The 27,018-nt window shown below is 43.1% G+C and overlaps 1 protein-coding gene across 2 annotated transcripts in view; it reads right to left on the reverse strand.

Annotated features, from left to right (window-relative positions):
• Positions 1-27,018, reverse strand: part of sfmbt2 (Scm like with four mbt domains 2) — a 201,609-nt gene that overhangs the window by 20,285 nt on the left and 154,306 nt on the right. For both annotated transcript variants that reach the window (XM_070897121.1, XM_070897122.1), the window contains exons 13-19: positions 24,537-24,579; positions 21,981-22,042; positions 18,916-19,055; positions 12,625-12,734; positions 3,023-3,198; positions 1,503-1,663; positions 735-1,001 (exon numbers count right to left, since the gene is read on the reverse strand). In XM_070897121.1, the coding sequence (XP_070753222.1) occupies positions 735-1,001; positions 1,503-1,663; positions 3,023-3,198; positions 12,625-12,734; positions 18,916-19,055; positions 21,981-22,042; positions 24,537-24,579 (959 nt within the window). The remainder of the gene's footprint in view (positions 1-734; positions 1,002-1,502; positions 1,664-3,022; positions 3,199-12,624; positions 12,735-18,915; positions 19,056-21,980; positions 22,043-24,536; positions 24,580-27,018) is intronic.

Genomic DNA, 27,018 nt, shown 5'->3' on the forward strand with positions numbered 1-27,018 from the left:
GTTACTTCAGCCCTTACTATTCATCCCCTCGGCTTATTGTAGAAATGCTATACTGCTACCTTGGAACGCAAAAGAGGGCTACACTTCCTCTTCATGCAAAATAACGCCCACTGTGTCAGCCATTAAAGAGTGAGTCAAACGCTGCGCACATATGTGATTTGCTCCTGGACTCGGTATCATGTACACGTATTGGGTTTCCCTTCACTGCACTTTGCTTGGCTTTTATTTTAAAGAATGAGATTTGCATTTCTATAGCGCCTTTCATGACATTTGGACATCCCAAAGCGCTTTACAGCCAATGAAGTCCTTTTGAAGTGTTGTCACAGTTGTTATGTGGGGGAACCTAGGAATGTGACCTTTCTTCCCCTCCAGTTTTGGCAAAGTCCAATAGTGGGTTGAATTGCCTTTCAGAATTTTTGGCCCCTTACTTGGCCACTAAGTTTAAATAGCTGTATCACTTGAAATTTTGCCTAGATTCTTATTTTTCTCCCCCAGTCATTTTATACCCCACACGATTTTACTGTTCCCCGTCACAAAGTAAACTCAGGTGGGGTGTAAAATGACCAGCCGATCCAATTTGATCCAGTCAGTCTCTCAATAGATGAGTTAGGTTTAATGTACCTCCATCTCATTTTTTTTTTAAACTGCATAAATATACATTAAACTGCATAAATATACATTAAACATGAAAACAGAAAATAGCCACAGCTCACTGAACGCATCATACAATTTACCTTTGGTGCTGAGCATTTGAGAGAATCATATTTGTCATCCTCAGAAAGTGATAATGTCCGCGCCCTTCTCTTCCGCCTTTCCCTGTCCACTATGTGAGGCCGAGGTAGTTCTGACGCTGATCTCAGCCTTCCTAAGCGTTTTGGTTTGACGTCAGGCATTTCGGTGGATGTGTCCGTCTGATCATCACGCTGCTCCGAGCTCGTTCCATCACTTCCTGTTTCATCGTCCATCCCATCGTGGCCATCTTCTTTCTCGTCTCCATTTTCCTGTAGTTCATTTGGGACACATGGAATGTGAAAGTACGAATAAAGCCAGATGTTGCTGTATTTGCAAAGGCCTAGACTCAGTCACTGTTCTTTGCTTTTAGAATTCAACTCAGCTTAAGGGACAAGGAATACAAGACATACTGGTGTTTATCCTCCACACGGAGCAGTCGCTCTAATCCCACGTGTCCGCCCTGTTCACATACCTCTCTAACGCCGTTTCTTCAGCCACCTGCCTCACTTCCTAAATGTTGACATGGTCGCTGCTTCGATCCCCAACTCTTCCACAGCCCCACAACCCTCTGCAAAAATGTTTCTCCTGCTCTCTGTTCTAAATCTCTGTCATTTATACAGTTGTATAACTGTATATGGATTGATAGAAACATTACCACAATCCTACATAACAAGCAAATGCTAATCGTGCCAACTATTTGTGGTTAATGAAGTTCCCACATTCAGACAGCAACTTGACGGTTACCTCCGTAAATAAAATGCGTCTGATACCTGTGGCGTGTAGTCCACTGAAGTGGATGATCGCTTTTTCTTTTGGACAAAACAAGACCGTCGCTTCTTCCTGCGCCTTGCGGGTTTTTTGTTGCTTTCTATGCTGCCGCCATGCCCAACGGGTGGTCTGATGATTTTCTTCTTTTTTCCATAGTAATAAGCTGGGACAAAAAAATATATAAAAGGTACCTAATGAACGTACACGAGGTGATCAGTTTCCTGTTATGATTGAATATTTAAATCAAACAAGTCATCTCTGCCTTGCTGGATAAACTGGAGCTGCAGAACTTCACTGTTCTTCCCCTTCATTTTAATTCAAGTTGGAAAAATTGGTTGGGTCAGTGATAAGAACACAATTAGCAGCCATTCGGCCCCTCAAGCCTGCTCCACCATTCAACATCATGGTCGATCTTCTACCTCAACTCCACTTTCCTGCCCGATCCCCATATACCTTGATTGCCTGAATATTCAAAAATCTATCGATCTGTGTCTTGAATATACTCAAAGACTGAGCCTCCACAGCTCTCTGGGGTAGAGAATTCCAAAAATTCACCACCCTCTGAGTGAAGAAATTTTTCATCTCAGTCCTAAATGGCTGACCCCTTATTCTGTGACTCCTGGTTCTAGACTTCCCTGCATCTACCCTGTCTAGCCCTGTAAGAATTGAGTATGTTTCAATGAGGTCACCTCTCATTCTTCTAAACTCTAGAGGATATTAGCCTAGTCTACTCAATCTCTCATTAATGATCACGTTACTATTGCTGTTTCACTTTATGAACCAGTCAAAGTGATTTGCAAGACACTTCAAATAACCACATCCCTCAAGAAAATGTTAGGTGACATTCCATCAGTAAACTATTAAGACATTTTCAGAAATAGTTTTTGTATGTACATTATAAGTATATACTTCTCAAAGTGGCAAGAGGCACATTAACATGAAACACATGTTATTTCCTAATCTACACTTGCATGGCAATCAATAACTATAGCACCAAGTGTACAAAGTGATTAGCTAGTACACCAATAGTTATCCACAGCAGCTGTAATCAGAAACACAAGAGTTGAACAACTAAGAAGGTGGAAGAGCTGACTGTTCCCAAAACACTAACCCTGCTCTGCAATCAACTTCAAGATCTGCAGAGCAGGCTGCACTGATTCTCTCTCCTTCCTTCCAATTCTTGCCTTGTTTCAAAGGCCTAGATATAAAGAACTTGGTGGTCCGAGTGGATACAAATTGCATTTTAATGAGACGAAAAGTCCAGATTCATTGTTCTATAAATAACATGACACGAATTGTAAAATAGACATTTTATGAGGTCAGCAAAGGTCTTTATATTTTGGACTGTGGCATTGAAAGATTCAAAATAAATAAGACTTAAATTTATATAGCTGTGGCCATGGACAAAGAAGACATTTAATTTCCACAGAATCGGACACAACAGCTCACTATTTCCTACGCGTGTCTAAGGCTGCTTAGTCAGAATACCTAGTTATAATATTTATCTAGTTGTAATACTTACTGTATTTCGTTTTAGTGTGAACAGAGCAATTCTCGGGGCATTTGTCAGTAACCATGAGTGGCCCAAACAAGTTTGGGCAGCATTCTAACTTCATGCAAGTTCTTCTGCAGAAGTCTGCAACCCGATCTGCTGTCCTCACGATTTTCATAATTGCCCTGTATGTTTTCCCTTTGTACCTTCAAATAAACGATAAAAATAATCCACTTGAAACAATTAACCCATAATTGAAAACATACAGCCGAAGGCCTGAAAGATAGATTTTTTTTTAAAAACCAGCTTGATTTATTTATTACATTATCGCTTAAAAATAGCCACCTGAATTTTGCTTATTTTGCTTAAAGTGAACAACCACCTCATAAGTTTTTCTGTGAAACCAGAAATTTGTGTTATTTTTAAATTCAATTTTGACAAAAAGGTACAAGGTGCGATCAGAAACATTAATGCCATTCGTGATTATCTTTTGTTGAGCTGCAACTGTCTCGGTGAATTTATCGAAAGAGTAGCCGAGCCATACAGATCCCGATGGTGGCTCGATGCCTCGTCTGTACAGAGTTAGAAAATCTCAGCCAGGGCAGCAGTAGGGGTGCCACAATTGCCTTTGGAGCGCCTGGATTAGGAAGAGTGAAGTCAGCCAGGGTTCCTGCTCCCAGTGGCTATCCAGGGATCCCAAGGTCAAATAGGCTGCTGACACCGTCAAAGCTCACACGTGATTAATGAACACTTTGGCATGTCTTTCTACAGCAACCACTGCCCATGGAATGTTTGGTACACTGGGCAGCCTGCTGGAGAGTTTGCGCACAATGTCGGGGAGCATGGAGGAGCTCCAACAAGGCTTTGCGCAGAGAATGGAGACCATTCTGTCCAACATAGCCAACTCCACATGACAAATCTAACAGCTTCTATCGCAGCACAAACTGCTGGCATGGAAGCTCTGACGGCTGCCATCTTGGTTTGGGGGAGTGGGTCACTGTTGAAAGGGGCTTTCAGGCGTCATATCAATCCAACACTTTGTTTTCGAGAAGCGTTCAAGCGTGCTGACGTGCCGCCCCAGGGCTGGCCTTCGTTCTATGGAAGGGGCACTTGCAGTCCTCTCAGGATGGCAGCATTCCTGCTCCTCCACTAGATGCCCAATGCCATTACCAACAGGCAGCCGGCCCAGAATGCTGCAATTCACGCCGAGACGTTGCAGTCGAGCCCTCTGGGCCCAGAACTGCTTGAGGTGATTCTCCAAGGCCATCTGAAGTGTCCTCAATGGAAGCTCGGCAGCCATTTACTTCCTAAGCTGTAGCCACTGGAGGAAACACCACGTAGAAGCATTGGGATAGGGAAATAAACATGGAAGACAGGCAACTAAGGGCATACATGAGGGTGAATTTTAATTTGTTTTGTAAATGGATTTGATGTTATTTGTCTTTCTAGTGAAGTGTGGCCAATAAGTTCCTTGTGGCAGCTTAGCTTTCGTGTGCTCTGCAGTTGTGCACGTGTTCCTAATTGGAGTCATGTGCTATGTCTGGAGGGGATGACCCTTGTCGTCCAATAACCAGCCTGTAGTTTGGCAGCCTGGTTGTAATAAAGGCAGCAGAGAATGAAAGAGTCGCGACTGCTGCCGGGACAGCAGGCAGAGACCTGCATGATGTGCTGCCCGAGTTCACAAACCAGTTGTACATTGAAGGAGAGGAATCCCTCGATTGATAAATACTCCAGGCTGGTTATACATAGCATGCAAGCCAATCTGCGTATAGTCAGTGGCACCATGCACCATGGGAAAGCCTGTCATGCTGCTAATACATCAGGCTCTCTCGGCCTGCTTCATTCTGTTATTAGGGAAGGATCTGTAAGTGTTTCTCCTGGTGTAGTGAGCCTCAGTGACCTCCCCAATACATCATGCGAACTATGAGATGTTAGGCATGTAATTGGCAAATTAATTTCAATGTAGGTAAGTGCCAGGTGGTGAATTTTGGTCGGAAGAATAAAGAGGCCACACACTCCTTAGAAAACAAGAATTTAAATGGGGTAGAGATATACAAATCACCAGAAATAGCGACACAGGTTAATAAGGCCATAAAAGCAAGAAATTCTAGAGGAATAGAATTGAAAAGCAGAGAAGTTATGTTAAACCTATATAGAACATTGCTTTGGCCATACTTACGAGTACTGTGCACAATTCTGGTCCCCATATTATAAAAGGATATAGAGAATGTGAAAAAAGGATTTACAAGGATAATACCAGAACTGAGATATATATCAATCAGAAAAGGTTGAACATGCTGGAGCCCTTTTTTTCTAGAAAAGAGAAGGCTGAGGAGTGATCTGATCTATAGTGGTCTTTACGATTATGAAAGGATTTGATAGGGTAGACAGAGAGAAGATGTTTCCTCTTGTGGAGGAGTCCAAAACTATGTGCCATAAATATAAGATAGTCACTAATAAATCCAATAGGGAATTCAGGAGAAACTTCTTTACCCAGAGAGTGGTGAGAATGAGAAACTCATTACCACAAGAAGTGGTTGAGGAGAATAGCAGAGATGCATTTAAAGTGAAGCTACATAAACACGAGGGAGGGGAATAAAAGGTTACACTGATACCAGACCAATAATTATAATTTCGTGAAAGCAATGCTGCCAATGAAATACCAGCTTATATTACACCAATAAAATATCGCTTCCAGTGACAAAAGAATTTTAGTTTCAAATAAATTAAGGATGTTTCCAGTCATGTTCATAGAAGTAACTGATTAACATGTCTGTTAAGTTTGAAGCATTTGTTGTTCTTGGCAGTTCTACCTTCCATTTAAAGAGTGACAATTTTATCCCTACAAATCAAAATATTTTTGTGATTCTAGGTTTTGAGATCTCTCTCATTTCCAAGATCCTCTGTGTAAACTGACAACGTTTTGCATTATCTATGACCTTAGATTAGCTGATATGCAAGTATTATTCAAATAATACATTCAAAAGAGAACAAAAACACACTGCTACACATGCACATTATCACTCACTTGATCAAACATAATAATTTGGCTCAACAGGAATGAACAATGTACTCAGTTGCAGGAACAACTCTTGATGTAGTGAAAAAAGTATGAGTAAATAAATTAGAACCGCCATTTGTATCAATATTAAAGCAAACCTGTCTATGATAAAGAGATCTTAATGGGGTAGAATTCGCGGTTGGAGGTACCACCTCCAGAGTATGCCTCCGACTCGATTAAAAAAAAAAATCTGCATTTACCTTCAGGCTCCCGGGTCTCAGACTTTGGGTCTGGGGTCTGCAGACGCACACCTGCATAATAAAGGCCCACAGCATCCCTGGGATCATGTGGGCCATGTCCTCCAATCAGATAGGATTCCCAATATGCTTATCGAGATTCCATTTACGAATGGATGCGATTAAGCATTAGGAATCCCCAAATAATTTATACAACTGGAATAAAAATAAATGTTCCGATTTAATTAAAAGTCCCTTCAATAAAGCACATACAATAAAAATTAATTTTTTTGAAAAATGATCTTAAACATTTAAATCCGGGGCAAAATTTGTATAAACTAATTTTAAACGTTTGTGCATGATTTTTAATTTTTTATTTAAGATTTATATTAACCCTTACGCGAGGCCATGGAGTGATTTGAACACATGGATGAGATTTTTATTTTAAAGTGGAGGCATTAGGAGACGAGTAGTTAATGTAGGTCAGCAAACACAGGAGTGAGGGTGAACGGGACTTGTGACTTAGCTTTTACCAGATGCAAGGATTTCGTGGGCATTTGATGGGCAGTAGTTGAACCCTGTGCCAGTGAAAGTGATTTTTGGGTTGGTGCCGATGATCTGTCAAATTGAACTTTGACAGATCGCAAGTTCTGGGTTTTCGCGTACGTGGAAACTCTGAACTTGCGGGGCCTTTCTGATGGCTTACGGCTGGCGTACACAGTCATCAAGAGCACAAAATCCAGGCCAATGTTTTTTGCCAAGATTTTGGCAGCAACAACATGGACTTATATAGCGCCTTCAACGTAGAAAAGTTGTCCAAGGCACTTCATAGATGTGCACGGTAAAATTGGATGCTGAGCCAAAGGAGGAGATGTGAGGAGGGTGACAGTCACACTGGATTTTAAGGAGGATGTTAAAGGAGGAGAGGGAGGTGGAGTGGCAGAGGTGTTTAGATAGTGAAGTCCAGAGCATGGGCCCGACGCAGTTAACATGGTCTCAGACTGAACCAGACGGCTTGCAACCTCAGCAGCCTATTTAATCCCAAGCTGTGCTTGAGGTCTCATATCCTCTCCATCACAAAGACCGCCTGCATCCATCTCCATAACATTACCCGCCTGCGCCCCTGCCTCAGCTTATCTGCTGCTGAAGCCCTCAGCCAGCTTTTGTTACCTCCAGACTCGACTGTTCCAATGCTCTCCCATCTGCCAGCATCCATAAACTTGATCAAAAACTCTGCTGCCCATATCCCAACATAAACATGCTCATCCTCAATTTCACCCCCGTTGCCATCTTTTAATGCTCTTAGTTGTTCTCAGGCCTCTTGTTTACTACAACAGAGAATTTTTTTTACTGTATGCTTTGCCACTACAACTATGCTTTTTTCTAAGTAAGGCATTATCTCCCTAATCAATCAACCTTTCGACTTGTTTCTCCACATGCCCATATTTGTCTGTGAATCCCTTCCTCCTTCTTCCCTGCAACATAAGAAATAGGAACAGGAGTAGGCCATACGGCCCCTCGAGCCTGCTCCGCCATTTAATATCATGGCTGATCTGATCATGGACTCAGCTCCACTTCCCCGCCCGCTCCCCATAACCCCTTATCGCTCAAGAAACTGTCTATTTCCGACTTAAATTTATTCAATGTCCCAGCTTCCACAGCTCTCTGAGGCAGCAAATTCCACAGATTTACAACCCTCTGAGGAAATTTCTCCTCATCTCTGTTTTAAATGGGTGGCCCCTTATTCTAAGATCATGCCCTCTAGTTCTAGTCTCCCCTATCAGTGGAAACATCCTCTTTGCATCCACCTTGTCAAGCCCCCTCATAATCTTACACGTTTCGATAAGATCACCTCTCATTCTTCTCAATTCCAATGAGTAGAGGCCGAACCTACTCAACCTTTTCTCATAAGTCAACCCCCTCATCCCTGGAATCAACCTCGTGAACCTTCTCTGAACTGCCTCCAAAGCAAGTATATCCTTTCATAAATATAGAAACCAAAACTGCGCTCAGTTTTCCAGGTGTGGCCTCATCAATACCCTGTATAACTGTAGCAAGACTTCCCTGCTTTTATACTCCATCCCCTTTGCAATAAAGGCCAAGATACCATTGGCCTTCCTGATCACTTGCTGTACCTGCATACTAACCTTTTGTGTTTCGTGCACAAGTAACCCCAGGTTCCGCTGTACAGCGGCACTTTGCAATCTTTCTCCATTTAAATAACAACTTGCTCTTTGATTTTTTTCTGCCAAAGTACATGACCTCACACTTTCCAACATTATACTCCATCTGCCAAATTTTTGCCCACTCACTTAGCCTGTCTATGTTCTTTTGCAGATTTTGTGTGTCCTCCTCACACATTGCTTTTCCTCCCATCTTTATATCGTCAGCAAACTTGACTACGTTACACTCAGTCCCTTCTTCCAAGTCATTAATATAGATCGTAAATAGTTGGGGTTCCAGCACTGATCCCCTCTTTATTTCAATCTGCTGGTCTCACCACATTGTAGTTCCCCAATTTTTCATAGCAGCCTCCAGTTCTGGCATTTTTTGTCTACTGTTACTGCATTCATGAATAAGCATCTCAATATAGATTTATTTCCTTTCAGCAGAAGAAATTCTATGCACAATGTAGAAATTATAGATATGCCACCAGAAGATCACGATCTGGCCTTTCAGAGATGCATTACTCATGCCATGCCACTTGAAGCAAGCACCTATGGAAGGGGGCCAGTGGACCTCCTAAAGACTTGCTAAAGAGAAGCATAGGTTGAGGGCTGTGGGGAAGAGAGAGAGGGTGCAGGCACAATATAAAAGTGCTACATTAATTTTTTGAAAGTTGTAATAAATTAGAGAAATTATCTACTTTATCTATCTGCTGACTGTTTCTATTTCTACACATTTTATTTATTCTAAATGATGAAAATTTCTTCCGTGTTGCCCCTGCAATTTAACTTGATTAGTCACTGTATTTACTGCATCAAAATAATAAAAAAAGCTCAACTACTTGGGCTTCTAGTCTTTTACATGCTAATTATGCTTTTACGTACAAATGCTTCAGACAACCGCCTCAAGCTTTCAAAATAATTGCCTATGCTACTTCAATACAGGCATTAACAGACACTACACAGATACAGGTTTGTTAATTTGCTTTAAATATTTTTGAAGAACAAGCCATAACTTACATACCTTCGAACAAGTAAATCTTAAAAGCATAACATCTACATTAAAAGAAAAGCTGCACTTTGTATCCTCTTAGCAGCCAATTCTACACATACACGCTGTATCGTCAGAAAGAAATAAAAGAGCGAACAAACATCTTATGAGTGTTAGCTGTGGCTCAGTGGGTAACATGCTTGCCTCTGAGTCAGAATGTTGTGGGTTCAAGTCCCACTCCAGGGACCTGATCACATAAATCTAGGCTGATACTCCAGTGCAGTGCTGAGGGAGTGCTGCTGCCTTTTGGATGAGATATTAAAAAGTAAACCTTTTTAAACAAATGTGCAAATTATATAAAAGGTGTATTTTTTCCCAGTGAACTTAAGAATTAGGAGCAGGAGTAGGTCATACGGATCATCGAGCCTGCTCTGCCATTCAATAAGGTCATGGTTGATCTTCTACCTCAACTCCACTTTCCTGCACTATCCTCATATCACTTGATTTCCTTAATATTCAAAAATCTATCGATCTCGGTCTTGAATATACTCAACTACTGAGAATCCACAGCCCTTTGGGGTAGAGAAATCAGAAGGTTCACAACCCTCTGCTCGAGTCCTAAATGGCTGACCCCTTATCCTGAGACTATGCTCCCTAGTTCTAGACACTCCAGCCAGCAACAACTTGTATTTATATAGCGCCTTAAACATAGTGAAACATCCCAAGGCGCTTCACAGGAGTATTATGATTTAAATTTTAAAAAAATTGACACTGAGATGCACAAGTAGAAATTAGCGCAGGTGACCAAAAGCTTGGTCAAATTTGGTAGGTTTTAAAGAGCGTCTTGAAGGTGGAAACAGAGGTAGAGGCGCGGAGAGGTTTAGGGAGGGAGTTCCAGAGCTTGGGGCCTAGGCAACAGAAGGCACAGCCGCCAATGGTTGAACGATTATAATCAGGGATGCTCAAGAGGGCAGAATTAGAGGAGCGCAGACATTTCGGAGGGGTTGTGAGGTAGGAGATGAAGACAGAGATAGGGAGGGGCGAGGCCATGGAGGGATTTGAAAATACGGATGAAAATTCTGAAATTGAGGCGTTGCTTAATCGGAAGCCAATGTAGGTCAGCGAGCACAGGGGTGATGGGTGAGCGGGATTTTGTGCGAGTTAGGACACGAGGCAGCCAGGGTTAACAACCTCTCAGCATCTACCCTGTCAATCCCTCTCAGAAACTTATGTGTTTAATGAGATCACTGTTCATTTTTCTAAACTCCAGAGAGTACAGGCCCATTCTACTCAATTTCATGTACAAATGCTTAAAGTTCTTGGACTTCATTCTTCTGTCTGCTATCTTTAGACAGGCGTTAACTCAGTGACAAGAATCGGGTTAACATCTATCCAACAACAGAGAAATGTAGGGCTAGCATGTTAAGTGTTCGCATGCAACCACTGCAAATTGGAAAATATAGCCTAAAGTCCCTTATTCTTCCAAAAAGCCCAAGAGCAATAAAATAATTTCCTGTTACCCAAGTAATTACTTATTTCAAGAAACAAAATACTCCAAAACTTTCAGCAATGCATAATTGACATCCATGTGGAAAAAAATTAACAATCTCTTTTTTCTTCATCTTTAAACCCTATGATTAAAAGATAACATTCTTTCAAGAGAAAGTTATTCAAAGTGTAAGGAGATAGCTATTTATTATTTTAGAACATTACATCCCAACATGAAGAAATTCCTCGTTATCTATGAGGGAAAGCAATTCGTCTAGACTTCAAAACATGACAGGAACGTCAAGTATGATAAAGACATCAGCTATCAAGGTAGCAATTACATAGGCAAGAGACTATTTTCTACATGAATCCCAAATTCCAGGAAGCATAAATTCATTGCTGAGCTAACATTGTAGAACTTCTTGATTTGAAATAAGACTGCTCTAAAATTGCTAAAGTGTATCAGCCGCTGCTTTGGTATTCCTGGTGTTAAAACGGAGCTGTGGCTTAAATACCTTCACCTCGTTTGCTGCTCTCGCTGCCCTATGGAGGACTCAAAAATCTTGCTAATTTTCGTTGATGTTAGACGAAGTGTGGGGTCTGGTAATGGAATAGACTGTACGGAGTCCAGAGCTAAGGTTTCCGGGGTTTTTTTGCAGCTTGATAAACTGTTACAATATTCCATCAATGACCAAACAACCTTGGAGTTGCCAAGGGTGAAAATCTTGTTTTCTTGTGAATTCACAATATTTTACGAGTTTTCCCCCAACTGTTCAAGCCTCATCATGAGATGTGACTATCAAGCCAAGGAGCTGAGTGTTTAACTCAAGAGAGCTTTCAACCTTTTTGTATTCAAAGTGGATGGGCAACATCACATTCACCACTTGACAATTGCCAACTTGGTCTTCTCAGATTCGAAGATAACAAGTTAATCTTCTGCCTGAATAGCTTGCAGGTTAGACTGGGAGTTAACCAACCACTCTGTAAAGTAGTGTGTCATCAGCAAAGAAAATAATGGCACTTCTGATGAGCTCCATGATTCAATGTAGAAAAAACCCACAGAATGGGACATGGGATACTTCTCTGGAGAAATGAAGTAAGATGGCAAATGATGATTTATAATAACTTAGTATTTTCCAGAAGACACTTACATTAGATTTGTACAATGGGGGTGCAGTCTATTTATCAGTGTAGCTTCCAGAGATGTCCAATTACCTCTTCTTCCTCAGCTAAATGTCATTCCAAATTCAGCCTCACAAACATTCTAATTAAAGAATATATATCATTTGCATGCACTGTGTTTTATAACAAAATAAATACTGTCATGATGCATATTGTCTGATGTACTTCTTGAAGATTATTTATGAATAAGAAACAATTCATGACCTGCCATTTTTATCACATCACAACATGTGCATCAGCCAGCCTGAACACAATACTCACCAACTACTACACAACTGCATAAGAGTATTTTACACCTGTTCCATAGTATGTGTGTCATTCTTCTGTGACAGGAAGTGCTCACAAAAAGAACCCGCATTTCTTCTTTCAATTTTAAATATGAATTAAGCTGATAAACATCAACAAGTGCGGTATTTAAAAAGCACTTGCGGTTGACGGAAGAACAAGTCAGTCAGTTACCTTTCGCAACTCACTTGTGCACGTTTTGAGTTATTTATCCAATATCACTTTCACTGATCAGTAAACCAACTAATCGCGTCTTCATATAAGCAGACACTGTTCCAACTTACTTGGCTTTTAGTGTCTCTTCCTGACAGTTCCATTCTGGGTCATCGTCAAGCTGTAATTCCCGGAGCACACGGCCTGGTTTGTATGCTGCATTAATCAACAGAGTGAGAACCTATTTCAAAGACAAAAGAAGTACAGAAGATCAATTCTTCAGCCAGTAATTTCAATGTTGAAACTAAATTATGAAGAGTGTGCATATTTCTAACATGTGAAATATAGGTTGGGTAGGCTGGGGTTGTTTTCTTTGGAACAGAGGACATTTGATTGAGGTGTATAACATTGAGGGGCTTAGAGTGAGTGGATACGAAGGACCTATTTCCCTTACCAGAGTAGTCAATATCCAGGGGTGCATAGATTTCAAGTAATTGGTAGAAGGATTAGAGGGGAGCGGAGGAGAAATGTTTTCATCCAGAGGGTGGTGGGGGTCTGGAACTCACTGCCTGAAAGGGTGGTAGAGGCAGAAACCCTCATCGCACTTAAAAAGTACTTAGATGTGCACTTTGAAGTGCTGTAACCCACAGGGCTACGGATCAGGAGCTGGAAAGTAGAATTAGGCTGGATAGCTCTTTTTCAGGCATCACAGACACTATGGGCTGAATGGCCTCGTTCTGTGCCATAATATGATTATATGATAATGAACTCGTATTTTGGAATCCAGGAACAGGGACTTGTACCAGTTCTATCAATACCGGGCAATGCACGAGTAGTTACAATTGCAAAACTCTTATTATCCATATTGACTAGCTCAGGGTAAAAAAAAAAACAATTTTCATTCTCACTTTCATCCAAGTGGCAAAGAAACCATATATTGGTTTAAAGAGATTTGTACAAAGTATGGAATGAGACTATTAACTGCATCAACAGTGTAATTATAACCTCAGTACAAACAAGGTGTTAAACATTTCAGGGACATGCCCAAGATATCCTCCTAGATTTAGCAAATTTGCTCACTCCTGCAAGCAGTAGACAAAAATTCCAAAATGCCATGTATCTCCTACTCTGGGAAAGGTCCCTTGCATTAACCACACGTCTGAGTGCTCAGCAATCATTTCTCTATATGTACAGAATGTATTCTTCCTTAGCTCCTTAAATTTCTGCTTGTGTGTTTCAGACGTTAAACCGTAAGTACCAAGTGTGTTTTTACAATATTACAGTTCATACTATCGGGATAGGAGGGAATGAGAAAATACTATAGTCGCAAGTCAGCTGCTTCATTCATTTTTGACCCACTTGTGATGATTAGCTAACAATTCAAACTATCAATTTGGAATCAGATTCAACATAATGAAATGGCTGGCCACAAGTTCTATGACCCTAATTAGTTGTCTCGCCACTTGTATGCATTTCTTTGCCAGTTCAAAAGCATGGCAATGCTCTTTCTCCCCTCTTAGCCTCAAATTTGCATGTCACCCTCTGCTTCCTGCCCGTTTTGCTCTCATTCTCACTCTTCTTCACAAAGCCAGCAAAGAATGACTAAAAAAAAAAAAGAGGGAAGATAGATGATGAAAGTAAACAAGCACAAAATATAAAAACAGATAGTAAGCATTTCTACAGGTACATAAAAAGGAAAAGATTGGCTAAAGTAAATGTTGGTCCCCTAGAGGATGAGACTGGGGAATTAATAATAGAAACATAGAAAATAGGTGCAGGAGTAGACCATTCGGCCCTTCAAGCCTGCACCGCCATTCAATGAGTTCATGGCTGAATATGCAACCTCAGTACCCCATTCCTGCTTTTTCGCCATACCCCTTGATCCCCCTAGTAGTAAGGACTATATCTAACTCCTTTTTGAATATATTTAGTGAATTGGCCTCAACAACTTTCTGTGGTAGAGAATTCCACAGGCTCACCACTCTCTGGGTGAAGAAGTTTCTCCTCATCTCAGTCCTAAATGGCTTACCCCTTATCCTTAGACTGTGACCCCTGGTTCTGGACTTCCCCAACATTGGGAACATTCTTCCTGCATCTAACCTGTCTAAACCCGTCAGAATTTTAAACGTTTCTATGAGATCCCCTCTCATTCTTCTGAACTCGAGTGAATGCAAGCCCAGTTGATCCAGTCTTTCTTGATATGTCAGTCCCGCCATCCCGGGAATCAGTCTGGTGAACCTTCGCTGCACTCCCTCAATAGCAAGAATGTCCTTCCTTAAGTTAGGAGACCAAAACTGTACACAATACTCCAGGTGTGGCCTCACCAAGGCCCTGTACAACTGTAGTAACACCTCCCTGCCCCTGTACTCAAATCCCCTCGCTATGAAGGCCAACATGCCATTTGCTTTCTTAACCGCTTGCTGTACCTGCATGCCAACCTTCAATGACTGATGTACCATGACACCCAGGTCTCGTTGCACCTCCCCTTTTCCTAATCTGTCACCATTCAGATAATAGTCTGTCTCTCTGTTTTTACCACCAAAGTGGATAACCTCACATTTGGAAACAGGGAAATGGCAGAGACGTTGAACAAATATTTTGTATTGGTCTTCAAGGTAGAAGACACTAAAAACATCCCAATAGTAGATAATTAAGGGTCTATAGGGAGGAGGAACTTAATACAATCACTACTAATAAAGAAGTAGTACTCAGTAAAATAATGGGACAAAAGGCGTACAAGTCTCCTGGACCTGATGGCTTACATCCTAGGGTCTCAAAGGTGGCTGAAGAGATAGTGGGTGCATTGGTTGTAATCTACCAAAATTCCCTGAATTCTGGGGCGGTCCCAGCAGATTGGAAAACCACAAATGTAACACCGCTATTTAAAAAAGGAGGCAGACAAAAAGCAGGAAACTATAGACCAGTTCGCCTAACATCTGTTGTTGGGAAAATGTTGGAGTCCATTATTAAGGAAGCAGTAGCAGAACATTTGGAAAAGCATAATTCAATCAAGCAGAGCCGGATTGGTTTATGAAAGGGAAATCATGTTTGACAAATTAGCTGGAGCTCTTTTGAGGATGTAATGAGCAAGATGGATAAAGGGGAACCAGTGGATGTGGTGTATTTGGACTTCCAGAAGGCATTCGATAAGGTGCTACATAAAAGGTGGCACAAGATAAAAGTTCACAGGGTTGGGGGTAACCATCATCATCATAGGCAGTCCCTCAGAATCAAGGAAGACTTGCTTCCAATCTAAAAATGAATCCTTAGGTGGCTGAACAGTCCAATACGAGAACCACAGTCCCTGTCACAGGTGGGACAGATAGTCGTTGAGGGAAGGGGTGTGGGGGACCGGTTTGCCGCACGCTCTTTTCGCTGCCTGTGCTTGATTTCTGCATGCTCTCGGCGACGAGACTCGAAGTGTTCAGCGCCCTCCCGGATGCACTTCCTCCACTTAGGGCGGTCTTTGGCCAAGGACTCCCAGGTGTCAGTGGGGATGTTGCACTTTATCAGGGAGGCTTTGAGGGTATCCTAGTAATGTTTCCTCTGCTCACCTTTGGCTCGTTTGCTGTGAAGGAGTTCCGAGTAGAGCGCTTGATTTGGGAGTCTAGTGTCCGACATGCGAACTATGTGGATGCCCAACGGAGCTGATCAAGTGTGGTCAGTGCTTCAATGCTAGGGATGTTGGCCCAACGTTGGTGCGTTTGTCCTCCAGGGAATTTGCAGTATCTTGGAGACATCGTTGGTGGTATTTCTCCAGCGACTTGAGGTGTCTACTGTACTTGGTCCATGTCTCTGAGCCATACAGGAGGGCGGGTATTACTACAGCCCTGTAGATCACGAGCTTGGTGGCAGATTTGAGGGCCTGGCCTTCGAACACTCTTTTCCTGTATAGTAGCATGTATAGAGGATTGGCTAACTAACAAAAAACAGAGAGTCGGAATAAATGAGTCATTTTCCGGTTGGCAAACAGTAACTAGTGGGGTGCCGCAGGGATTGGTGCTGGGATCTCAACTATTTACAATTTATATTAATGACTTGGATGAAGGGACCGAGTGCAATATAGCCAAGTTTGCTAATGATACAAAGATGGGTGGGAAGCAAATTGTAAGGAGGACACAAAAATTCTCAAAGGGATATAGACAGGCTAAGTGAGTGGGCAAACATTTGGCAGATGGAGTATGTGAGGTTATCCACTTTAGCAGAAAGCATAGAAAAACAAAGTATAATTGAAATGGAGAAAAATTGCAAAGTGCTGCAGTACAGAGGGACCTGGGGGTCCTTGTGCATGAAACACACAAAGTTAGTATGCAGATACAGCAAGTAATCAGGAAGGCAAATGGAATGTTGGCCTTTATTGCAAGGGGGATAGAGTATAAAAGCAGTGAAGTCCTGCTACAACTATACAGGGTGTTGGTGAGGCCACTCCTGGAGTACTGCATACAGTTTTGGTCCCCATATTTAAGGAAGGATATACTTGCAATGGAAGCTGTTCAGAGAAGGTTCGCTCGGTTGATTCCGGAGATGAGGGGATTGACTTATGAAGATAGGTTGAGTAGGTTGGGACTATACTCATTGGAATTCAGAAGAATGAGGGGTGATCTTATCGAAACATTTAAGATAATGAGGGGACTCGACAAGGTGGATGCAGAGGGGATCGTTCCACTCGTAGGGGAAACTAAAACTAGGGGGCATAGTCTCAGATTAAGAGACCGCCCATTTAAAACTGAGATGGGGAGGAATTTCATCTCAGAGGGTTGTAAATCTGTGGAATTCTCTGCCCCAGAGAGCTATGGAGGCTGGGTCATTGAATATATTTAAGGTGGAGGTAGACAGATTTTTGAGCGATAAGAGGTTATGGGGAGTGGGGGAAGTGGAGCTGAGTCCATGATCAGATCAGCCATGATCTTATTAAATGGCGGAGTAGGCTCGAGGGGCCAGATGACCGACTCCTGCTCTTATTTCTTATGTTCTTATTTGTATTGCTCTTCTTCCTATCCACATCACTCAAAGCTCTAATTGAAATTAATGCTCTTTTGCTGCCAACCTTACTAACTCAAGTTTAGCTTCCTTTGACTTTGGCATTTTCTAAAAATCTCTGTTCTGGATCAGTCTACTTTAACATGTTGGGGCCGAAATTCAGGGTCCGGCTAAGGCCAGTTACTGCCGTTTTGCAGCAGCACGAGTGGCCGTTGCGTTGCAGTCGATTGGCTGCCACGGTCCAAATTCAGCTCGGGGATTTTTTGGCCGGTCCTCATTTCCCACTGCTGTTGACTGCCTCAAGCGAGTCATCAAAGCTCGCACCGCCAATCTCCCGCACCTCCAACACACTCCGCGCGAAATTTATCCCCAAAAGTCTTTGTTCCGCCGCACGATGCCCTTGACAGCTTTATCCGTCGGTGCAACTTGTTTTGTGTGAGAAAGCCATGGCATCACGGCAGCCCCTCAAGGGGAGGGCGCACTGCCGCGGCCGCCATGTTCTTTTTTGCCGCCTGACTTCCCGATCGGCCGGACAATTATGGCCCCTGATTCGGCTGGGCCGCCAACAGGCAACCCATCTTGGGTGCCAGGTTGCTGGCCCGACCAAAACCATCCCTGGTGGCCCATTGGCCGATCCTAAATGAGGGCTGATTATCTCCCCTTTAAAGCAGGGAAGATACGTGGTGACACACACGCGCAATGACGTCACCGTCGCTGAGTGACAGAGGCGGAGACTCACTCCCGCCCCAACTTCCGCTCCTCACCGGCACTTATGCCCCCATGATGACTGACTTCCCGTCTGCTCGGGGGAAAAAAAAGACCCAAATATCGACCAAGAGTCGACCTCTTCGGAAACGGCGGTAAAAAAACACTTAAAAAAATCGTAAGTGTGCCTGGTTTCTGACGAGCCTGAATTTCGGCCCCATTACCTTTGTCACCAATGTAAATCAGCCCTAGGCAGCGGTGACCAAGTGTTACAAATTTCAGATTTGCCCTAGATGCTTGATTCAGTGGTACTGGTCACTCTCTCAAATGGTAGTCAGAAATCCCAGAACACAACATGTGGGTAGCGGGGGGTTCGTTTCCCGGATTTGCCATTACCAAATAGTCCAGTTTTCAACTCGTGAATATTGTAAAAATGTTTACATTTACTCCAGTTACACATTTAATTGTCTAAGAAACAGTCTTCTTCCTCCGTAAAATAAGTCTGAGCACTATTGGCCCACATTAAGAATTAGTGCAGTAAAAACCAGTGCTCACTGCAGTTGATACTGAATGTGTTTTTGGTTATCTATTGTGGAGGTGAGATTTTAACCGGCCATAAAATTCCAAATTTGGAACTTTTGTGTTTCATGGTGTTATTAAAAGAAAATATTAGTTCACAATTTTAAAGCGATCTGGTTAGCTCGGTAATTTGATTGAAGCTTTTCCATCCAGCCTACCTCCTTCAGAACAAGCACACATTTTCCAGGTCCAACCGATTGAGGAAGTTCTGCTATTCGTCCTTTGTTTAGATATGGACCTGAGAAGCAGCGATGATTGAAATAAATTTTGGAACAGCAGTACTTGCCATTGGTAGTACCTATAGAATGAAAGAAAATAAGCTTGCTTCCACGATTTGGATTTCGTTAAGACATACTACATTAAAATTGAGGACACCGAACGATAAAACAAATCTATAGTGAAAAGTCTGGGGAATTCTACGCAGCAAAAACAAAGGAAGTAGATGATAACACAAGTGAAAATGAGTGATCCAGATATAACCAACAGGTATAATTACTCCTGTGTGATAACGCATGTAGTTATACATCTTGTTGTAGAGGAAACAAAAACCAAAAGCCCCGATTTTAACTTGGGGCGGGAAACCGGCTGGGTAGAGACTAAGGCGGGCAAGCAAACTGTCCTGGTCTCGGCAATGTGTGGCCCAGGATTATTTTAGCTCCCGGGTCTCCTCAGAAAAAGTGCCCCCAGTCAGTTTCCTGTCCGGAACTGGCAATCAGCGGGCAGGAACTCTCCCTGGCCCCACAAGGAAAGTGAAAAAAGATGAAAAGATTTGCCCTTTTACCAGCCTCTTCTGGCCCCAACTCCCTTTCCCGTTAAGTTGGCCTTGTGTCAAAGCCACAACCTCTTCCCCCGCTCAGCCGCACGGTTAAAATAGCACCCAATGACGACGTCAGAGACCAATCTGCATATTTGAAGAAAGATCCACCAGTTTCCAAAAAGCATCCGTCTCACCTGCTATGGAGCAAGTTAACATCGTAGCCTGTGGGATTGGTGTGGGTGAGTCCGATGGGTGATTTTTGTTGTGCGCCCATCTGGTTTCCGCCCAGTGGGCTGGGTCAGGATCACCCCATAAGTCTACTTTCAGCTGTTGGTAATTTTTTGTCTAATTACTACTATATTGAAATTAGTAGTCAAACCATTAGTATTAATTCAGTTTGCATATTCCAGTGTAGATTAATTTAATAGTAAATATTTAATGTCAATGGACTATAAGTACCAATCAAGCCATTTTATTTTTATATTTGTGTTTAGATTAGGAAGCATGAAAGGAGGAGAAAGGGTACTGGTGGAACCAGCTAGTCATGTTCTATTTCCTGATTTGTAAAATGGAGCAATTCACTAGCACCGCTATCAACAGAATTAGGCATCAACAAAACTCAAAATTAAAAGATTGGGGGTCATGTTAACCTAATCAAGAAATTAACGGGATCAGATCGGCCACCGGTTCTACACGTTTTTTGCAATATAGAAAAAAAATTCAAGGATAAGGAATGGCCGTTTCAACCAGAGCTCATTGCTCTCGTTCTACAATTCACCCAGCCTGGTATAATGGCCCTGAATTCGCGGCCCCTACGGGCGCGTACGAGATGTGCAATCGAGGTGTTAGATGTGGCCCTTATGGCTAAAGGGATCAAGGGGTATGGAGAGAAAGCAGGAATGGGGTACTGAGGTTGCATGATCAGCCATGATCATATTGAATGGTGTTGCAGGCTCAAAGGCCTAATTCTGCACCTATTTTCTATGTTGGGCCCCGCAAGTTCGGGTTTCAGCATGCAACGAGCATGCGCCTAAACCTGGAACTTGCCATCTGTCAAGAGTCTTCTTGACAGATTGCACGCATCCGGAAGTAAAGGGCCTCAGTGGGCAAAGAGTTGGGCTATTGCTCGACTTTGCCTAGCGAATGGCCTTGAAATTCTTACGACTTATCAGCGCAAGACTTTTAAAAGGACAGAAAGATTTTTTTTTCAATAGTTTTAACATTTAAAATCCTGTTAAATAAGCCAAGTTTATTTTTCGACCCTTTAGGAGATGTAAATTTTTTTTTTAATTAAGTTTTTGGTTTAATTAATTAATTGATTAAATTCCATTTTGATTAATTTTCAATATGTGATGTCTTTTTGTTTTAAATAATTAATTTTAAGTGTGTGTGTTTTGGGGGAGGTATTCCCATTCATACTTATGGTGATTCCGTAAATACTCACCACAAGTATGAATGGAAATACCTCCATTGTGATTGGTTGGGCTACGCAGGCCTTTGCGTAGAGACCCAGGACAAGTCTCTGAACCTCCCGGACAACCAGGTAAGTTCGTAGAAATTTTTCAGGTCGGAGGCATTCGAGGGAAGTTTCCGACCGCAATTTCTGGGCCAATGTCTTTGACGCTATTGCTTTATCTGGTAGAAATGTCTATCACTGTTTTTAATTTTTTTTTGAGATTCATTTTAAATTTACTTTTAAATAATGTATCATATTCTGTTTTCCTACTGGCCTGATTTACTTTGAAATACGTTCCTGGGTTGGCCTTCTCACTGTCAATTTATATTGTGTAATTTAGCAGAGCCCCCTTTACCTTCCTCTCTCTAGACTGTAGAGATTAAGCTTCTCAAGCTGTTCTCATAATTCAGCCCCCTTACAGTTGGGATTATGTGTATGGATCTGCAACATGAACTGCGGCAACTCACCAAGACTTCTATGGCAGCACCTCCGAAACCTGTGAGCTCTACCGCCTAGAAGGATAAGGGCAGCAGGCGCATGGGAACACCACCACCTCCAAGTTCCCCTCCAAGTCACACACCACCATCCTGACTTGGAAATATATCGCCGTTCCTTCACTGTCACTGGGTCAAAATTCTGGAACTCCCTCCCTCCCCAACAGCGCTGTGGGAGCACCTTCACTGCATGGATTAGGGATGAGCAAATAACTCAATTTGACTGCTTTGCGGAGGGGGAGGGGGGAGGGGTGGGGTGGGGGGGACTGTGATCTTCCCTACCTGCCCGGAGTGGACTGAGTTTGGGTTTCGGTGGAATGGAATGTAAAACTGGGCAGGATGTAAAACGGCTGTCCGACCCAAAACTGCCCTGTTCCCATTGGGCAAGTTAGGTTAAAATTACCCCCTTAGTCATTCTGGCCAAACTTATTTTCCACTCGATGTGTCAGCAATCTGACCACCTATAATGACAACAAGCAGGCTATTTACCCATAACCTTTCATTCTTGTAACTTACCTGCATCTGTTGTAATAGGGCAAGAGTCGTGAGGGACAGTCTCCACAGGTGCGGAATGTAGCCTATTATTCAAAACAAAACAAATCGAATTCAGCACTGCAATCTAAAAACTATTAATCCAGCCCTTTAATAAAACAAGTTTTAATGTTGACCCATTAGCTCCCAGAGTAACGGTACTGGGTAGTGTGGCACTGAGCATAGTCAATCCAATTCAGTCAGTTTCCCACTAGATGGGTTAGGTTAGTTACCCCCAAGCAACATTCTCCCCAAGGTGCACAACGGGAGGTCCTGCACAGGGCGCTCACCAGCTGTTGCCGCTAGAAAAGATACCGTGTGAAAGGGACTGCGCACGGAAACAAAATTAGAGGGAACATTACCCCCAAGGTGTTTTGTTTTGAACTTTTAAAAAAATAAAACAGTGGGTTGGCGACTCAAATTATCAATATTTAAGGAGGCTGTACAAGTCCCAAAAAACTGAGTCAAAGTTTAAAACTTAGGTTCTGTTCTGTAAAACACACCATCACTGACGGTATCCGAATTGTACTTATGGTTTCACTATAGAACTCAAACTATCCTAAAAATGAATAGGTATTTTTTTTGCAGTTCTTTTCTTGCAGCTTTTCCCCCTATCCCTCACTGAGTGGCTACAGAAATGGCAAATCATTAAACTGGCAGGTTCTGCCGATCTGAACAGAAGAGCGATGATTTTTGATTACTATTTTAAACAAAATGAAATATTTTCTTAGGACTGGACTACCATTTTTATACTTTTAAATATAAACTGATTTCAGATCAACCAGGAAAATCAACGGCTTATGGGACGGAGTGGTATTGTTTCCTTCTCGGCAGTTCCTCTTCAGTTAGCTCTGGAACTCCCACCCTAAACCTCTCCGCCTCTCTTTCCTCCTTCAAGACGCTCCTTAAAACCTCCCTCTTTAACCAAGTGCCCTAATTTCTACTTATGTGGGTCGGTGTCAAATTCTTCTCATGATACTCCTGTGAAGCGCTTTGGGACGTTTCATTACGTTAAAGGCGCTATATAAATACAAATTGTTGTTAGCTATCGTGAAAGTACAATACAGAAATGAGGCACTTCCTCACTGCAGTAAGATGCATCAGAAAGCAAAACACCTTTGCAGCGTTGAGTGCTTCTCAGTAGTTGCTTTGAACAACAGGAGTCTAGGAGCAGGCTTCATGCCAGCTCTTTTAATCCAGAAATAGATCGTAATCAGAGGATGACTTTTTTTTTAATTTGCAGAAAATTAATTAACTGTCCTATGATTTGCAAGAAAACCTTGTTTAAACCAGATGTATTTTTATCTTCTATTTTTACGTGGATTGCCTTTTAAACTTATGTTGACTTTCTGAAACAAAAAAGGTGGGCTATCTGAGATCTCTGCGCTCCTCAAATTCTGCCCTGAGAGCATCCCTGATTATAATTGCTCCACCGTCGGTGGCCGTGCCTTCAGCTGCCAAGGCCCCACGCTCTGGAACACCCTCCCTAACCCTCTCCACCTCTCTTTCCTCTGTTTAAGATACTCCTTAAAACCTACCTCTTTGACCAAGCTTTTGGTTATCTGTCCTAATTTCTTCTTAAGTGGCTCAGTGTCAAATTGTTGTATTATAACGCTCCTGTGAAGCGCCTTGTGATGTTTTACTACATTAAAAGTTGTTCTGGTTGATATTTAGTGCTGACCATATTACTTCACTTGAACCGCTGCAGACTGTGCAGTTTGATACAACGGAGTGACTTGCTGGGCCATTTCAGAGGATCTGGAGTCACATATCGGCAGCAGATTTCCTTCCCTAAAGGACATTAGTAAACCAGTTGGGCTTTTACAACAACCCAGTAGTTTCATGGTCACCATTACTGATACTAGCTTTTTAAAATTCCAGACTTATTTAATTAACTGAATTTAAATTTCCCAGCTGCCATGGTGGGATTTGAACTCAGGTGTCGGGATCATTAGTCCAGGCCTCCGGATTACTCGTCCAGTAACATAACCAATATGCTACCTCTCCCATATAGCTAAGAAGCTCCAATGCTTTGTTTACCTATTGAGCCATCAGCTTTAACGGAGTTTCTTTCAATAGGAATATCACATGGAAACACAGGACACGTTCTGTGACATCAGAAAATAGATTTATCGAGAGAAGAACTAATCTTGTATAGCACTTAAATGAAAATGTGCCTTTTAAAAGAGGTGCAGGAGAAAATACAATGAAAATAACAGCCTAAAAAAAAGACTTCTGTATATTTCAGACACTGCACGAAGAGGTTTGATTTTGAAATGGTGCGTAAAAGTCTAGAATGTGTGTTCTAGAACAGAATCAGATTGTATGTTATGACCAGTATGGTTGACAGTGTTGGATATACTCAATAATTAAAAATCAATTCAATAGATAATTAAGCAAAATAGCAAGGTTATTCTCCAGTACAGATCACCAAATACAGACAGTAGAATTGAAAGTGAAGCTTTGTACACCAGTGCAACAGATTCGGATTAGGGCAGCGACAATATTTAAAAGTACTGCATCATTTAATTCTTAACTTACTGTTTTTCTGGTTGTACAACAGCGATTTTCTTCTGTTTCTGACCTGTGAATTAATAGAAAGGCGGATTAATTATCCTGCACAGACTTAGTTCTTTGAATTGCAGCATCTTTCACACAACCCAGAAAGCCAAGCCAGTGTCCCGCTCATGGAAGGGCAACAACCCGTTAAAAGTCCATGTGGGTGACATTGATCTTCGGCAGGCAATAATGAATTGGCAGCCCCATTTATAGCCCACCCAATTATTTTCCCCATCCTCTTCAATGGTGATCTTCATGTGGTGGATGGTGGGCTCATTCCGCTCACTCGATGAAAAGACGTCAAATGAAAAACAACCCGTCTACAAAAGGATGCATACTTACACATCATCATAGGCAGTCCCTCATAGTCGAGGAAGACTTGCTTCCACTCAAAGTGAGTTCTCAGGTGACTGAAGAGTCCAATGCGAGACCTACAGTCTCTTGTCATATGTGGGGCAGACAGTGGTTGAAGGAAAGGGTGGTCGGGGAGCCTGGGCTGACGCACGATCCTTCCGCTGTCTACGCTTGGTTTTTGTTTGTTCTTGGCGATGGGACGCGAGATGCTCAGCGCCCTCCTGCATGCTCTTCCTCCATTTTGTGGGCCAGGGATTCCCAGGAGTCGATGGGGATGTTGCACTTTATCAAGGAGGTTTCCTCTGCCCACTTGGGGCTTGCTTGCCGTCTCAAAGCTCCGCTTTGCTTGCTTTGGGAGCGCTTGCTTTGGGAGTCTCATGTCAGGCATGCGGACAATGTGGCCCACACAGTGGAGCTCATCGAGCGTGGTCAATGCTTCGATGCTGGGGATGTTGGCCTGAGCGAGAACACCGACATTGGTGCGTCTCTCCTGCCAATGGATTTGCAGGATCTTGCAGAGGCAGCACTGGTGGTACTTCTCCAGCGTTTTGAGGTGTTTGCTGTTTCTAGTCCACATCTCTGAGCAATATAGGAGGGTGGGCATCACTACTGCCCTGTAGACCATAAGCTTGGTGCCAGATTTGAGGTCCTGGTCTTCAAACACACTCTTCTTCAGGCGACCGAAGGCTGCGCTGGCGCACTGAAGACGGTGTTGGATCTTGTCGTCAATGTCTGTTCTTGCTGACAGTAGGCTCCTGAAGTATGGAAAATGGTCCACGTTGTCCCAAGGCCTCGTCATGGATTTTGATAATCGGGGGTGGGTTGGGGGGGAGGGGGGCAATGTATGTGTGACGACACTCGGCTCTACTGCTCCACCCCCTATATCTACCCCTCCACTGCCTCTGTTGTTAGATTGCTTGCCCGATATCCAGTCGCAATTTCCTTGGGTTAAACATGAGGAAGACTGAAGGCACAGGGGCCGAAATTGCCCGCGTCCCGTTTCGGGGCGGTAACCTTTCGGGCCCGGGACTTTTATCGCCTGCACCAGATGTCCCGGCCCCCAACAGGCAATTGGGCTTTGCGCCTCAAATGAGGCAGAGCTCTGTCTCAGGTGCTCCGCTTTGTTGGAGGGGCGTTCCTGGGGCATCAGCGCGGTGCTGAGTTCAGCGTAGCGCTGACGTGTTACAATGTCCCTCGCCTTCAGTTAAAGCGGAGGGCCGCTACGCACTCTGCAGGCCCTTTGGTGGCCGCCACTGGGTCACCAAGGACGTGCTCAACCAGGCCAATGGCCCGGCACCCAAAAGGGAGTGCCAGAATGCTCGATGATGGCCCAGCCGATGGGGAGGGCCACCATTGTCGGGCTGACCAAAGAGTTGGTCGACAAAATAAAATGGTGGTCTGGGGCACACAAGGGCTGATGTCAGCGCGCAGCAAAGCTGGCGGTTACATCGGCTCACGCCAGCCTAGTGGGGGCAATTTCCCCTGCGTGCCGCAAAGGGGTCGCGCGCACGTTCTTGCTTCTTGCGCACCAACCGCGGGGCGAAGTGTTACCGCCAAATCACACCCAAAATCTCAGGGGCAATTTCGCCTGAGGCACTACCGCCACCGGGCAAAAAAGGGGCCATTTCGGCCCCATAGTCTTTGGCCTCCGCCATAAACTCCACACCCTCGCCATGGACTCCATTCCTCGTCTCAGGCTAAACCAAGTCGTTCATAATCTTGGCGTCCTACTCTCTCCAGAGTTGAGCTTCTAACCCCATATACACTCCATCACAAAGACCGTCTAGTTTCACCTCCGTAACACAACGTTTATTTTCATTTGATTTTGATCTCTCTGCATTGTGTGTGTGTTCCATGCCCCAAGTGGTAAAATCTAGAATTACTTTTATTTTTATGCAAAAGGGCCTTGGGATTTGAAAGGGTTAGCTTAACAAACACCTCGATCTAAAACAAAAAAGAGTTTGTTTGGGTGGCCTACCTTTGGACTCCCTGGAGAGAGTTACGTCTCTCTTCTTTCCACCAACAGCAGGCCACGCACCTAACTTACCATGAATGGGAAGGTAATAGCTAATTAAGTAACATGCATCCTTCACAAATTACTTAATTAAGA

This window comes from Pristiophorus japonicus, chromosome 13 (assembly GCF_044704955.1).
Source record: "Pristiophorus japonicus isolate sPriJap1 chromosome 13, sPriJap1.hap1, whole genome shotgun sequence".
NCBI lineage: Eukaryota > Metazoa > Chordata > Chondrichthyes > Pristiophoridae > Pristiophorus > Pristiophorus japonicus.